This window comes from Moschus berezovskii, chromosome 11 (genome assembly GCF_049115385.1).
Source record: "Moschus berezovskii isolate FMDL1 chromosome 11, NW_MosBer_1.0, whole genome shotgun sequence".
Lineage (NCBI taxonomy): Eukaryota > Metazoa > Chordata > Mammalia > Artiodactyla > Moschidae > Moschus > Moschus berezovskii.
Window position 1 is genome coordinate 2330148 of NC_142470.1, and position 16054 is coordinate 2346201.

General features: G+C 60.5%; 1 protein-coding gene across 4 annotated transcripts in view; it reads left to right on the forward strand.

Annotated features, from left to right (window-relative positions):
- VAV2 (vav guanine nucleotide exchange factor 2) overlaps positions 1-16054 on the forward strand; it is a 175009-nt gene that overhangs the window by 97160 nt on the left and 61795 nt on the right. For all 4 annotated transcript variants that reach the window (XM_055401057.2, XM_088841008.1, XM_055401055.2 and 1 more), the window contains exon 3: positions 1595-1653. In XM_055401057.2, coding sequence (XP_055257032.2) covers positions 1595-1653 — 59 coding nt within the window. The remainder of the gene's footprint in view (positions 1-1594; positions 1654-16054) is intronic.

Here is a 16054-nt window from a genome sequence, read left to right on the forward strand (position 1 = left end):
CACAATCAGCCCTTTGAGCCTTGTCTGAGAAGACACAGGAGCCCTGTCACTCCTCGGATTCATGACTTCCGTGTGAACCGGCCCCTGAAACAGAACCCCTCCCGGAAGTCAGCGCACAGCGCGCGGCTTGTTGGCCAAATCCGCCGTCTCGCCAGCTGAGAAAGGGCCCTGCTGTACAGTGTGGGGTTCTCTCCCCACTTTTAAAAAATTGCCGCTGGACGGAGAGCCACCTAACGAGGTCTGAGGCCTGTGTCCCGGGGGGGCCTTTGGGGAGGTGACCTGGCCTCGGGTTTCCCGTGTCCCACGTGTACATGGTTGGCCTTGTAGGGGTGAGGATTCACCGGGATGACGCACATAAACGGCTCACTGGGCTGTTTCTGGGGCTCCAGCGCCCAGCAGAGGGTGTCTGTGAATTTAGCCAGTAGTTGTCACAGGCCGTGTTCACATCCCCTGAGCTCGGATGCACAGGTGTGCAGGCGCGCGCACACACCCGCACAGACACACACACACACCCCCGTGCGCACGCAGCCCTCAGAGTCGAGGCCTGTCTCTCTGCCTCTGCGGTACACGGTCTTGCAGAGCAGGTTGCCCGTCAGTCCCGCTGGGAATCATGAGCAGCTTGTGTGACCCGCGAGTCACACTCAAGCGTGTAACGCTCTGCCATCAGGGTCAGCCGTGCTCTCACCTGGCCCCCGTTTCCCCGTGACCATCTGTGGAGTCTCGTCCTTGCTTACCCCGGTCATCTGAAGATCTGTGGACGGGCCCTGTTGAGGCCTCCGGGGCTGGGAGCCGGGTGGGTGCTGTGTGTCTTGAGGGGGCTGGTCACAGGGCAGGACTGGGCTGGGGCAGGGACCCCAGGACTTTGACACATCTGTCCATCCAGGGAGAGCCTCCTGGGATCCCCTTGTGCGATCTGAACCTGGGGCTCTTTGTTTTCCCTCTACACCCTGACGCCCTAGCTAGCTGGGCATCCGTTTAAATGGTCCATATGGAAAGATTGGAGGGGCTGGAAGGGAAGGGACCTCTCCGCTGGGATGTTTGCATCTACGCTGCGCTCCGGGCTGCTGTGTGACTTTGGGCAAGTCACTTGGCATCTCTGGGTCTCTGTCTCCCCACCTGTGAAATGGGTCAGCACCCACCGTGAACAGAAGTTATTACTAAACCACATGGTGCCTTCCAGAGCAGGAGCCAGGGGAGCCCTGTGTGGTCCTGATGTGTGTGTACACCTGCGGTGGCCCCGATGGGGCAGACCCTCTCCTGGGGGAGAGGAGAGCGGGACTCAGCGAGTGCCGATGGGCAGGAGATGGCAGAGGGGCTGTGAGCCCAGGCCTGGGCTCTGGGGCATGCACTGGGTGCACGTGGCCCTCAGCAGATATTAGTGCCCCGAAATGACGCATCCTGCACAAAAAATACAAAAGAGGCGTCTTGCCTAAAAAAAAGTCTTCTGCTCTGCTTTTTTGTTATTTTTTCTCCTGAGATGAAAAGTGCTTTAGTAACAGTTCTCTTCATCTACAAAACACTTCATTACCGTTTCGCGATGACTTCCGGCTTCCTCATGAAATGACAGAAGCGTCCTTTTGTCTCCCCCTCCCAGGTCATCTCCGCCGTGTCAAGACTTTCCCTGCACAACTTGGCTCAGAACAAAGGGATCAGGTGAGCTTCGCGGAGCGCGCGGCAGGGCGCCCACCCCTTCGTCTTCGTCTGCCCCCCGTGTGCCCCGTCATGGGTCCTGGAGTCCTGAACAGATCCCCTCGGCCAGGGTCTTTCTCATGAATTTTCAGCGTGTTGTCGGGTTGCCTGTTGGCGGCGGCTGGAAGGGGTGGGGAGGAGGGGCGAGGCTTTAGCTCACACCCGGGAAATCTTGCAAGCCTGTTACTGATGGCTGCAAAATCTCTTTCGATTTAGGTAATAAGATCAGCAAATTAATCCTTTCACAGATCATCGCCTACCTAAATGCCCTCTCCACACGTCAGACCTGGGTTTTGCCTCCAATGAAGTAGCAGTGTTTGTTTGTGGAAATGGGGCTGAGCCAGGGGGCCTGCCTGCCTGCGGCTGTGGCCCACCCCCCCGCCGGCAGGAATCTCCCCACTCTTGGCTTTAATTCTGCTTGGATTTGCAGAGAATTCCTTGGTGCTGGGGTCTGATCTCTGACACATGAATGTTGGAGGGTGGGGGACCCTGGGACTGAGGGGGCGGAAGCGTCTGGGGGATGGGGCATGCTGGCCACAGGGGACAGGGGAGGGTAGCCCCTGGTGAGACCTGGTCGTTGCAGATTCCGACCCTCAGATTGGGGTCAGGGAGACCAGGAGGTTCCACACCCACTGGGGACAAGCCTAGGGCCTGCCTCCCCCGCTGTCCCTGGGTCATGGGCCAGCGGGGTGGGAGAGAGAGGTTTGCGGGGCAGAGGTGAGTCCTCCTGAGGATACAGGGACTGGGGTTCTCGCCTGGGTGGGTATGGGCGGCCCCGTGAGAGTGGTTCAACTCTGGAGGGGGCTCGCCCCTGGTGCTGTCGTGGGGGTCCCTGCACTTCCGTGGACTGGGGCTCCCAAAACCAGGATGCCCACTGCAGTGGGCCCCTTGGTGGGGCTGTTTGCCCAGGTCCAGAGAGTCATGGGAACAGATGCAAGAATCAGGGAACCCACCCGGAACCCCTTTCCTGTTGGGTTCTTCAAAGACCCAGAGGTTTCACTGAATTGATTTTTTTAAAACGTCAGATGAAGGACGGGCTGTTTAAGAACGTTGGTGCACTGCTATTAAACATGTATTCGAGAATGTTTATGACACGTTTAGGGGGTAAAGCGTAACGTCAGGATGAAACCCCTGTGCCACCTCCTGGCCCACGCTCTGGAACGTTGCTCTGCCTGTGAGGCCCCCAGCTGCCTGGGTTGGTTTTCAGTATAGCTTTTGTCTGTAACGAGGACTGTTTAAAAAATGTGTAGTTTAAAAAAGTGAGTCGTTGCTGGATACACAGACAGTTTGTGTATTTTCTTGTCTGTGTTTTTCTCAGGAACGGTTGTCCGTTCTTTGCCCCACTAGCCCGGAGGACAGGCTGTGTTCCAGGTGCCTCCTCCCTGTTCCAGCGTGTCCTCCACCTGTGTGTGTGTCTACACGTGCGTGTAGGCAGGACTGGAGTTCGTGCCACAGAAGTCAGTCATTTTATCTGCTTTGTCATGTAACGCGAGAGTGTGATCTTTTCTCCCCATCTCATAAACATTCTCCTGGTCGGGGGCCTGGTGTCGGGGAGCCCAGGGGTGCTCCTGGGGTGGACGAGGCAGTGGCTTTGCTCAGGTGCGGTCCTGCAGTGGGCTGAGCACACTGTCAGGCTCCCCATGCCCTGCCCTGGGACGCAAGAGGCCCGTGTCGGAGGCCATGACTGCCCTGTCTGTTGGCTCCCGGAGCCTCGGTCTCCCTGGGGCTGACAGCTGGCCAGGGAGTCTGCTGGTGGCTTAGAAAGTGGTGAGGGGCCTGAGAGCGAACAGGTGACCTCTGATCAGTGTGGAGGTCGCTGGGGGGCCAGGCGGTGCCCTGGCCTTCTCAGCCCTGTCTCCCCATCTCCCCTGACCCCTCCATCCCCGAAGTCCCAGGGCCCCAGCCCCATACAGAGGTGCCCCCCCGGCCTCTCCTGCGCTGGGTGGGCAGAGGCCAGCTCTCCAAGGCTGGCCCGTGGACTTGGAAACGTGCCTTTCCGGGCACATGTGGGCACAGCGGCCCCCCGGATGGGGCATGAAGACCCCAGCCCCTAGGGCGGCAGTGAGCAGAGAGCCGCGGTCTAGCCTGCGGAGCAGCTGAGGCCGGCTCCAGCCTGGTGGGCTCCACGCCTCGTGTGGGCGGCTCCTCACGGAGCTGGTGGGACCGGGGTAAACCCAGGGGGCCTCTAGGCTTCATTAAGGTGAGGCTGAACCCTGAGGCCAACGTTGGCCCGCAGGAGGGGTCAGTACGTGTCCCAGTTTGCCGTAATGACGTCACAGGGCCCGTCGGGGCCCCCGGGACAGCCTTTGGGCCTGATGACTCACAGACTCAGCGAAGCGACTGTCCTCAGGGTTCCGGTCTATTGCAGTGAAGAGGCAGGTCCAGGTCAGCAGATGGAAAACGCATAGACTGGAGTCCAGGCGAGACCAGGCGCAGACTTCCGGGTCTCCCCTCCCTGAGGACTTGTGTGGACAGCGCTGAATTCTCCCAGGATGACACGTGACGTCAGAGGTGGGAGCTGCCAGCCAGGGAGGCCCCCCTGAGTTTTGGTGCCCTGGTTCTCATTGGCTGTGGATTGTGTAGACACGGCTGACTGTCCCTGTGGGGGTGACCCCTGGAGAGGTCCAGCTGGTACTGTGGGCCTGAGGTCCCCCATAAACCCCATCATTTCACAGACCCTTTGGCCTGCCCCAGGTAGACAGAGATGCTTTAATCAGCAGGATGTCCCAAGCGCTCGGAGGTCCCTCTCGGGAGCTAGGCCGGAGCCTGACCTTTCTTGGACATACAGAGTGTGGGCAGCCTGGGGCTGCTGCGTTAACCCTTTATTGCACATGGGGGAAGGAAATGAGGGGGTCGGGATGGTGTTTGCGGACCAAAGGCGGGCCAGGACCTGCTGACCGGAGCAGCACCTTTGCAGGGAGAGCTGCCCAGCTCACCTGTGCCTTCTCCTCACCCTTATCACTGAATGTGCCCCGGGCCCCATCTCACCCAGCGTTACTCCCTCCCTGTCTGAGCCCCAGTCCAGAACTTTCCCGGGGTCCTTTCCCTTCGCAGCACCCGGGGATAGGCCCTCCGGCACGCCCCGCAGCTCACCCACCCTGGGCCTGGGAGTTGGGCTCTGGCCGCTCCTGAGCAGGACACGTTTGAGCAGCTCCGCGCAGGCCGAGGGTTTCCCAGGCGATGTGATGGCCTGGAGCCACCAGCACTAACCCAGAACCCTGACTGTGCTGTTCGTTTGAGAGCACTTCATGGTGTCGGTAATTAGCAAAAGGGGTTCCTCTAGCCAGACTCTTCTGTTTTGAAAACCTGCAGACCCAGCCCACAGCCCTAATGAATCTCTCCCGCATTTCTCTCGTGGCTGGAGGGGAGCCCAACGCGCTCCTTTAAAAAAAATGATCGTTTCACAGCCCTTGCTCTGTGCATCATGAACTGATCTTCCACAGAAGCCCCAGTTATGCTTCTCAGGGGCTGATGTAGAGGAGACTTAATCTAAGGGCCCCACCCTGGTGCTGGCTGCGGGACCAGCAGGGATGGTGGGGAGGTCCATGGGGAGTCATCCAGCCCAGTGTGTGGGGGTGGGGGTTCTCGTCACACCCGGAGCTGGCCCTCCAGATTGAAGGATGTCCTGTTTGGGGGTCATCATGGCTTGAATGCCTGGGAAGGAGGAGATGGCGAAGGGCGGGACCCCCTCTGGGCCTGAAATCGAGCGGTGAGACCAGGGCACCCTCAGCCCTTGGAGGTCTCATCTCTCAGCCACCTGTTGCTAAGTGGTCTTAGGCAGGGGTATTCTTGGACCCTCTGTCTCTTCTTCTGTGGGCTGGGAAGGGTCCCCTGCCACCCAAGGTTGTTTGAGCCTGTACCCTTTGCAGTGTGATGCGTGCCATCCCGGACACCCTGTGAACACACACGGGCTGCCGGCCTTGTGGTAGGCTGAAAGGTGGCCCCCCAAAAGATATACCCTCCTCCTAGCCCCTAGACCCTGTGTCTAGACTGGGAGAGGTTCTCTGCAGGTGAAGTTTTATAGATGGAATTTCACCTATAAACGTAAGGAGGAGGCAGGAGGGTCAGAGTCAGAGGAAGGAGACGTGATGACAAGTGGAGGTTGGAGGGGTATGGCCACAAGCCAGGGAATGCGGGTCATCTTAGAAGCTGTGACAGGGCCAGGCTCTCCCTTGGCGGCCCCGGAAGGAGCCAGCCCTGCCGACCCCTTGATCTGAGTCCGCGAGACCCACTGTGGACTCCCGACATCCGGATCTGCAGATAAACCCGAGCTGCTTGAGGCACTTTTGTGAGAGCGTGCCAGTGCTGGGGAGGCAGGTGGGTGTGGGCCTGAGGATCAGGTGCACGGCCGTCGTGGGGCGCAGGGTGTGGGCCTCTGCACCCACCCCCGTGGGGTCTATGTGGTGGGCTTGGCTCTGGGTCCTCATGGGACCCGAGCGCTCCTGCAAGCCGGGACCAGCCCCCATCTTTGACTCCCTGGTCCTAACCCGGCCCAGCCCCTCTCCCCTGCTCTCTGGCTTTTTACTGAATTGCAGCAAAATTCACAGAACATACATTTCATCTCTTTGAGGCGTGTGGCTATGGCTTGGTGTTCGCACAGTCACCCCGCTTCCCTCCCCACCGTCCCGAATCTCATCCCCAAGCATGTCATGCCTGAATGTAGGCCCCCACCTGCTGGGACAGTGGTGCCTGTAGGGTTCCTCACCCTTCCTGGGGCGGGAGGGCACCACAGAAGGTTCTAGAAGCGAGGAGTGGCAGGGAGGGCTCTCTTGTCTGGAAGGCCTTGGAGGAGGTGAGGTGAGGGCGGGGGAGGAGGGGCTGTCAGGCCTGGTCAGTTTTGTTTCAAGGCTCTCGGGCCTGAAGTGGCATCTGAGGCTGGTGACTGGCTGTCACTGGGTGGGTGCGGGGTGCCCTGTGCCTCAGAGGGGCTGTACATTGTGAGGTCGGGCCCCGCCGTGAGGGAGCAGGCGGGGGCGGGGCTCTGTCTGGCCTGTTCCACCCCCTCAGGGGTCAGGGGATGTGGGGACAGGGGAGGGACGCGGGGACGGAGGGTGGACAGGGGAGGGACGCGGGGATGAGGCAGAGGCTAGCCTGACGCTGTGATGCCCAGCACTGCCTGGGCCACAAGGAGCTGAGCGAGTCCAGAGGGCTCCTCCTCTAAAACCTTGCTGGCCCTGCCCGCATCTCCATCTAGGATTTCTGGCCTCCCAGCCCCAGGAGAATGAATTCCTGTTGTTTCAAGCCCAGGGTGTGGGTTTTGTCGAGGACTGAGCTCTGAGATAGGCGGGTCCCCTCTGTGTGGGGGCGGAAAGCTGCCCCTCCTGAAAGCTGGCCACACCCCACCCCAGCCCTGACCTGGTCCTTGCACAGCCCCTGTGGGTCAAGACCTGAAGGCCAAGGTGGAGGCCAGCGGCTGGCAGGGAGCTTGGGGGTCAGGGACCCGTCCCCCCAGTTATCAGGGGCGGGAGGCGGACAGTGACGTCCTCACAGTGGGTTCCGTGTCCCCGACGGCGTTCAGTGGGGGGGCTGTAAAAATGCCCACGTGCCCTGGAGCCCCTGCTCCCCCCACCCCCAGGCCTGTCCTCCTCTCGAGGGAGCGAAGATCGCTTCACTGTGTAACAAGCAAAACAATCAAAGGCTGCCTTCTCAGCCGGTGCCTCCATGAAACATTTATCGGGTAGCTGTGTAATGCTATCGGCTCGTTTTCAGAGACAGGGGAGGAAAGCGTGTCGTGTTTTGCACTGGGATTTATCCATGTGCGGAAGGCATGTGAGGGTATTGAAAAATGCCCTGGAACAGAATGGATGTCCCAGTGTGGCTGGTGGTGTGGGGGATGTGAACCCCCCGCCCAGCTCTGGGGCCAGGCCAGTCCTGCTCTCTGCTCCCAGCTGTGGCCAGTGGGAGGGAACAGCCCGAGTCTCCGCCACGGCAGGGGGGCCGCCCAGGCCAACCAATCAGAGATGCTGCCTTGAGATACAGCATCATCAGCAAAATGTTTCCTGGTGCTTTGGGTTCATCCAGTTACGGAGTGTGAAGGCGGCGCTCGGACAAGTCTGAGGCCCATCATCTCATCATCGGAAGAGTGAAACTGCAAGTTGCTCAGTCGTGTCCGACTCTGTGGCCCCGTGGACTATACAGTCCATGATTCTCCAGGCCAGAACACTGGAGTGGGGGGCCTTTCCCTTCTCCAGGGGATCTTCCCAACCCAGGGATCGAACCCAGGTCTCCCGCATTGCAGGTGGATTCTTTGCCAGCTGAGCGACAAGGGAAGCCCAAGAACACTGGAGTGGATAGCTTATCCTTTCTCCAGCAGATCTTCCCACCCCAGGAATTGCACCAGGGTCTCCTGCACTGCAGGCAGATTCTTTACCAACTGAGCTATCAGGGAAGCTCCATTGGAAGAGGGGCTTTGGTAATAGAGGGACAGCCCCCCTTGGGGCACTGAGTTGTCTTTCTCACTGTGGGGCTCTTCTGTCGAGTCCCTCCTCTGCTCCAGCTGCTGCTGTGGTCAGCACGGGCCAGGGTGGTCAGTGCCAGTGAACAGCTCCTGAGGCTCGCTGATTTGCCGCAGGGAACATGTGGGTGGGCAGTGTTCCCCTCCATGCCACTTGCCCCAGAGCCAGGCTGACGAATGGCATCCTGCTGGAGCAGAGGGGCAGCTGTGGCCGGGGAAGGAGATCCAGCAGGTCAGCCACGGGCTCCTGCAGCCTCTGCCTCCTCGGTGAAGCTGGGATGTCCGGCCGCCGGAGTTCACCCTGCCTCCCAGTGTGACACTGCTGAGTGGACACTGCTGTGTCCCATTTTAGAGATGGGGAGACTGAGGCTGAGAGGCTGAAGGGCTGGCCTGAGGTCAGGTGCTGAGGGAGAGGTGGAGGGAACCGACATACAGCCCCGCCAGTCTGCCTCTGAGGGGCCGCCACCCTTTCCAGCCTTTGGCCCGTGAGCCTGTGCGGCCCAGGCCTGCCCGCCGCCTGCCCGTCTCCCTCACCTCCGGCTCCACACTTGGGTCCGGGGTGCCCCCCACCACGTGCCACGCGTTCTCAGGCAACTTGTCACAGTATTTTGATGGAGAGAGAGGACTCTGGAGATTAACCATCTGGCTTCTGTTACCGTTCCTCATTTGTGTTGCTTATCTTTTTCCTTGTTTTATTTCTATGGATTCATTTATTTAGCTTCAAATTGTTTTTAATTCTCACAGGCTTGATATTTGGCGCCCAAGCTAGACCCTTGTAGCTCGTGGAATGCAAGGAAGCCTGTGACGACCCGCTGCTGTCCTCCATCCTGCCCCCGTGGTCCTGGCAGGAGGAAACCACTGCCCTCCACACCCCGTCTTCCATCTCCTGGGTCTTGTAAACTTGTTGTTGTTTAGTCACTCAGTCGTGTCTCTTTGTGACCCCGTGGACTGCAGCACGCCAGGCCCCCATGTCCATCACCAGCTCCCGGAGTTTGCACAAACTCATGTCCATTGAGTCTGTGATGCCATCCAGCCATCTCATTCTCTGTCGTCCCCTTCTTCTCCCGCCTTCAATTTTTCCCAGCATCAGGGTCTTATCAAATGAGTCAGCTCTTTGCATCACATGGCCAAAGTATTGGAGCTTCAGCTTCAGCATCAGTCCTTCCAATGAATATTCAGGGTTGATTCCCTTTAGGATGAACTGGTTGGATCTCCTTGCCGTCCAAGGGACTCTCAAGAGTCTTCTCCAATGCCACAGTTCTAAAGCATTAATTCTTCAATGCTCAGCTTTCTCTATGGTCCAGCTCTCACATCCATACATGACCACTGGAAAAACCATAGCTTTGACTAGATGGGCCTTTGTTGGCAAAGTGTTGTCTCTGCTTTTTAATATGATGTCTAGGTTTGGAATAGCTTTTCTTCTAAGGAGCAAGTGTTTTTTAATTTCATGTCACCATCTACAGTGATTTTGGAGCCCAAGAAAATAAAGTCTGCCACTATTTCCCTATCTATGCCATGAAGTGATGGGACCAGATGCCATAATCTTCGTTTTTTGAATGTTGAGTTTTAAGCCAACTTTTTCACTCTCCTCTCTCACCTTCATCAAGAGGCTCTTAGTTTTACTGTATTTCGTGCGTAGTTTTGTTCAGTCTGCTGTTTCAGACCTTTAAGGCAGAGTCTCCAGCTGTGGACTGATCCTGGGAGTCCCTGGTCTCACGGCTGTCGCGCGGTCAGCACGGTGTGCAGTTCCGTGCTGTGATGAACTCTGGCTTTTCTGGAGCTGCCCCTCTTCCTGCCCCCACCCCCGCCATCCTGGCAGCAGCGACATGCATGGGGCCAAGCCCTCCCCAGGGTTCAGCTCACTGAGTGCGTGCCTGGACCCCGGGAATCGGGACTCAGCCCCACTGTGAGCAGAGGCTGAGGCCTCGAGAGGGCCTTCCTGGCCCAGGGCCTCTTCCTTTTGGGGTAGAACCGGGACCCCTCCCTCCCTTCCTCCCGCAGGAGTCAGCTGGGGGTTAGGGTTCTGGGGCCTGGGCCCGGCGTGTCTCTAGGCCCTTCAGACTTCAGTTCCCAGCAGAGCTGGCCTCTAGGGGCTGGGGACCAGCCTCAGGCCTCCCTGCTGACCCTGGGGGCAGCTGGGGCTCTGTTTTCCCTGTGAGGTCACCAGCAGGGAGACTGAGGCCGGCCTGTTCCCGGCCTAGCCCTGGAGGTCTGGCCTCCACGCCTCAATGCGGGCAGCTCACGGCGCCGAGCTGCTGTTGGCCCCACCCCGGGCGGGGTTGGTGGCCGCAGGAGGCTGGGGGCTCTGCCGCCAAGCACTCACAGGCCCCGCATGTCTCTGCAGCTCAGGAGTCTGAGCAGTGGTCTGGGCGTGGCATTTGCATGGGGTGGTATCCAGGAGCGCAGCCCTGAGGCCCTGGCGGTTCTGATTAAAGCTCGAGGCCTGGAGCCTGGCCTTGAGGCTTGGCCCGGCCCTCGGCCCTGCCGACTCCAAGGTGAGCAACCAACCGCAGGGCTGGACGGCTGGCCCGAGCCCAGTCCTCCCTGCCCAGGGCTGCCTCCAGACCCAGCGCTGGTGCCGTGCAGAGGGCTGCAGTCCAGCTCTGTGCTCCCAAGTGGCCAAGCTGGACCCCCAGGGCCCCTTGCCCAGGGTGAGGTGGGCAGCAGTCCTGTCCTTGTTCTCACGGGAGCCGAGTGGCCTGGTCGTGTGCAACTGTGTGCCACCCTCTCGAGGCTGGGCTCCAGGGGACCAGTCTGCAGGTGGGCAAGCAGGGCAGGGATGGAGGCCCTCACAAGCGGAGGTGCATGCCCCTTCCTGAGGAGGGGGCACTTGAAGCGGCTGACCGAGAGGAGTGAGCAGAGCCAGGGTGGACAGGTCTGGGCGGCGGAGGCCCAGGCAGATACTCCAGGGAGGCGGGGAGGGGGCGTGCTGGGTGTCCCTTTGCGGTCGAGAGGGGCGGGGCGGGGAGGAAGGTCATCTGGGGAGCGGTGGGCAGGGTGGGGGGCTCTGGGGTCTTGGGTAGGACCGCCAACCCGGGCTGCTTCCTCCTCGGAGCCGGCCTGTTCCATCCGTCCCTGAGCCACAGCTCCTGTCTCTGAACCCCAGCCCACCCAGCGAGGCTGTGCCTGGGTGCGGCCCCCAGCCGAGGGGCCCCTGGTCCCCGAGTGACCAGTGTGAGAGCTTTCTGTGCAGAGTCTGCTGGTGAGAACGGGGCTGCCCGAGGCCTTGGGCCCCAGGCTGTTAGGACAGACTGTCTGGGGGTGGGCCATGCGGGATGTGGCTCTGGGAACGGCCCCCTGCTGGCTGTGTGGCCTCCTGTTCCCTGATGGACGTTTCCAGGGCATTCCATCCAGGCGGGGCCCTGGCAGGTCGCCGGGATTTCCTGCCTAGGCCAAGCAGGTATCCCCTGGGAAGAGGTCAAGAGGTCATGAAAGGAAAACAGCCAAGTGGCCGCAGGGGCTGGGTTCTGCTTACAGGGGGAGACGGCCCTCGGACCCGCTGGCCTTTCTGCTGCGAAAGGCTGCCGTTCCGAGAAGCGGGCAGGAGAGTCAGACCTCTGTTCAGCCTCGCGGCTGCTGAGAAACCACATCCCCAATCTCAGCGGCAGCCCCAGGCCCCTCCCGACCCCTGGCCCTGGACAGTGGGCTGTGGGAAACCGTGCTGTCGTGCCCGGAGGTCAGCCTCCTCCTCTGCCTCGCTAGGGCTCTGGAAACAAGGGCCAGAACAGGCTGCCTGGGCCCTGCGGGTTCCCTCGGGTCTCCGCCGGTCGCCTGGAGCCGGCTGCACCTCCTCCCCAACCCGCACCTTTGCTGGACCTGCCTCTGCTGAGGTCTCAGGGGGTCCTCGGACCTCCTCGGCCTGTGCTCACTTTGGCTTAAGGTCCTGTTCCTGGCCCCTGGGCTGGCCCATCGGTCACTCTGTCCCCCTGTCCTGCCCTGGTCCTGCCCCACCGGCCCGTCGCATTGGCTCCTCACGGCTCAGCCCAGCCGCCCCGAGCCCCGCGCCCTCGAGTGTGCAGGGCATGAGCGACTCTGCCCACCTCTGTGCAAGCTGCTTCCTCTGGCCCCTGAATCTTGACCACACACACCATCACCCCAGCTTCCTCCTCCTCATGTGCCAGGCCCTGTGGAGGCACGTCCACACCGTGTGTCTCTGTGTGTGAGGCAGGCGGTGTACCCCCATTTTATGGGCACATTCACTGAGGTACCTGGGCAAACTTGGGCCAGGAAGCTTACGGTGCAGCCGATTCCAGCCCCCATCTGTCTGATGCAAGGCCGGACTCTGAACCCAGGGTAGGCTCTGCTCCCCGGGTCAACTCCCTGCTGGAAGCCTCCCCCATCCCCTCTCCTCCTTCTGCTTCTGGGCCTTCGTGGCCCCCAGCCCAGCAGCCCCGGGCGGCCTTGGTGGTGGGTGTGGGTGGGGAGGCCCCCGTGCAGCCCCAGTGCCAGGGCCCATCGGTGTGGGTACGCAGCTGGCCAGGGGAAGAAGCTGGATTTCGTGCTTGTTTGGAGAGCCGGGCTGTTTAGCTGGAGAGCTGTTTTTAATAAGAATCCCGGTGCTTCAAGGCCTCCCAGCCAATTAGCAGGCGGCACCCAGGTGACTCTTTGAATAATTAAACGGGCCTGTCGGGGCCTTCAGGCTGTAGTTTGATGTGCCTTTAAAGTTTGTCTGACAACCGTTTCCCCGCAAATGGCTACCACGGCGGGTGTGGCCTGGCGCCCTGTGGCAGGTGTTCCCTCCCCCAGCTCTCTGCTTCCCCGCCGCCTGCCTGGGCCGGGGGGTGAGCTCCAAGGGCTCCAAGGTGATGCCAGCACCGGAAACAGGGGCACCGCTGTCCACACGGGCAGGACCGGGCAGCTGGCTCGTCCCGGTTTTAGCCCTGGAATTCCCGCATCCTCAGAGACTCCCTCGTCCGGGGCGAGCTCTGCAGTGGTCACCCCTGCAGAACACCCTGGCACCCCCAGGCCTCAGGCCGTGAGCTGAGAAGCCGGGGCCCCGGCCCTTCTCTCGGACGCCCCCGGCCAGCCCGGGAGACCAGGGGCATCTGTGGAGGGTGTGGTTCGTGATGCTGCCAGTAAACGCTGACCCTGGGGGTCACTTTGCAGGGAACACTTTTCTGTGAGTCGCGTTTCCACGTTCCTCACTGCACATGCTGATCAAGGGACTGAGGGGGAAGAGCCATCCTAATCCGGATCGCTTTCACCTGAAAAGTGGAACATAAACCCCACGTGCTAGATTCTCTGAACAGCGCTGGACGGTCAGAGCCAAGTGCCGACCTGAAGCATATCCTCACCTCCTGAATGTGGACGTTGGTCCCTCGAGGTCACCGTCTTCCTCCAGAGTGTGCTGGGGGGACTGGAAGACCCCGTGGTGCTTGCTGACCCCGTGGGCCTGGGACAGGGTTGGAGGCTCCCGGGCGAGGCGTGCTTTCCAACTGTAACAGAAGCCTAGGAGGCTGCGAGGGTGGAGGGGTCTGCCTGAGTCTGGGGCCCTGGACTTGGACTGGGATGAGCCCCCAGAAGGGAAGGGAAGGTGACTTGGGCCACTCACTGGGCACAAGGGCTTGGGCTGAGAGGCTTCTGTGTGTTGTCTCATTTAATCTTGACAGTGATGACCACCCCCATTCTCCAGCTGGGAAAAGGCTCAGAGAGGGAGAGGCTCCTGCTCAGGGTCGCACAGCAAGGGGGCCTCTGGGCTTGGAGGGCCTTTCGTTGGCTCCTGGACTGTTTGTCATCCTGTTTCCCAGCCCTGCTGCCTGCCGCACAGGCCTTCAGCGTCCACGCCCTGCGGTGCCCCTGGGTCCCGCCGCACAGGTCGTCAGCGTCCACGCCCCGCGGTGCCCCTGGGTCCCGCCGCACAGGTCGTCAGCGTCCACGCCCCGCGGTGCCCTGGGGTCCCAGCTGCACAGGTCTACAGCGTCCACGCCCCGCGGTGCCCCGGGGTCCCAGCCCCACAGGTCTTCAGTGTCCATGCCCTGCGGTGCCCTGGGGTCCCAGCTGGCGTGCCCCTGTGTTCGCCGCCTTCAGGCTGGGACCCCGGAGCAGCGAGTCCACCCCTGCCCTGACCACATGTCCCTCCCCGCGCAGCCGCAGACATGGCCGCACATGGGGGCACTTCCCAGAGGTCCCGGTTTTCCAGCAGATTCGCAAGGAAGTCCCACAGGCAAGGACCAGAGCCTGGTTTATTCATCCTGGAGCCATGGTCACGCTGGGCCTTCTCCCTGAAGCAGGGACAGTGGCAGCCCCTGAGCCTGGCTCAGAGCGTGTGCCCAGAAATGGCCCGACGAAGGCTGGAGGGGACAGCATGCCCGGTGCAGGGACCCTGTGCCCCCAGTTCTCTGTTTGGGGGTCGGGGTGCCCCACCCTCCTGAGGGTGCTCTGTTCTGGAACCTTATTCCTCCAGCGGGTGATTCGTCAGCCTCTGGCAGTGGGGCTGCCCACACACGGCCAGGCTGGCCACAGCCGAGGTTGTGAACGTTGGCCTCGGGGTGGGAGGCGTAATTTGGGGGACCTTGAAGCAGTGCCCCAAGCCTCTTATCTCCCCCGGGAGGGCAGGGTGCTGGGGGGATTTGACGCTGCTCGATGTGCAGGCCTGGAGGGGTTGTCTGCTTCCGGCTCCGCATCCCCTTAATTCTCTCGAGGGTGCGAGTGGGAAACTTGGCTTCCCAGGAGCTGGGGACCAGGAAGTGCATCCTTAGGAAGCGTCTGACGGGATCTGAGGAACCAGCACCCGCCCCCACACTCTGTGTCCGGCCCGCGGTCATGTCTGTGTCCTTCTGCCATACCTGATTCTCATCCCCTCCTTTTCAAGAACAAATGAATACGCCATGAACATCTGGCTGTCTGATCAAGCTGAGGAGGGGGTAGTTGGGGGGGTCTGAGACAGAAGGATTGAGGCAGGCCTTCTTGCAAGTGACCCCAGGGCCACCCCTGCTCCAGCCCCTCGCAGATTTGAAGTTTCAGCTGGAATGTGGCCCCAGAAAGCCCCTCTGTGCAGATTTGTCCCCGGGTGTGGAGTCAGGGTCAGCGCTGAAAAGTCACAGCTCAGGGCTGACTGGGGCAGCTCTGCCCGGCTTCTCAGAAGCGCTTCTTGAAGATGCTCCCTTGCCTCTAGTTCAGGGCTGCCATTTGCTGTTTTCTGGGGGGAAGGGCAGCTTGAGAATCAGTTGAGTTCAGTCGCTCAGTCGTGTCTGACTCTTTGTGACCCCATGGACCGCAGCACGCCAGGCCGCACTGTCCTTCACCATCTCCTGAAGTTTGCTCAAACTCATGCCCATGGAGTCAGCGGTGCCATCCAGCCCTCTCGTCCTCTGTCGCCCCCTTCTCCTCCCGCCCTCAGTCTTTCCCAGCATCGGGGTCTTTTCCAGTGAGTCAGCTCTTCAGGTGGCCAAAGTATTGGAGCTTCAGCTTCAGCATCAGTCCTTCCAATGAACATTCAGGACTGATCTCCTTTAGGATGGACTGGTTGTATCTCCTTGCAGTCCAAGGGACTCTCAAGAGTCTTCTCCAACACCATGGTTCAAAAGCATCGATTCTTTAGTGCTCAGCTTTCTTTAGAGTCCAACTCTCACATCCATACATGACCACTGGAAAAACTGCAGCCCTGACTTGAGAACCATAGCTCGACAATGTCTGACGTCTATTCCCCTGTCCACCCATCCACTCCCCAGTGAACCCGCCCGCCCCTGTCCTCCTGGCCCCCCATCCATCCTTCCACCCTTACCCAGCTGCTGACTCACCTCACTCATCTGTCCATCAACCCACACTGCCACCCCTCTCCCACCCACCTGTTCTAGACATCCATCCACGCATCCATCTGTCCACTTGTCTTTTTTCACCCATTTATCCGTCTGTCCATCCGTGTTGCTAGTGTCAGGCACTATGCTTGGCGGAAGTGGACCCAGGCTGAGA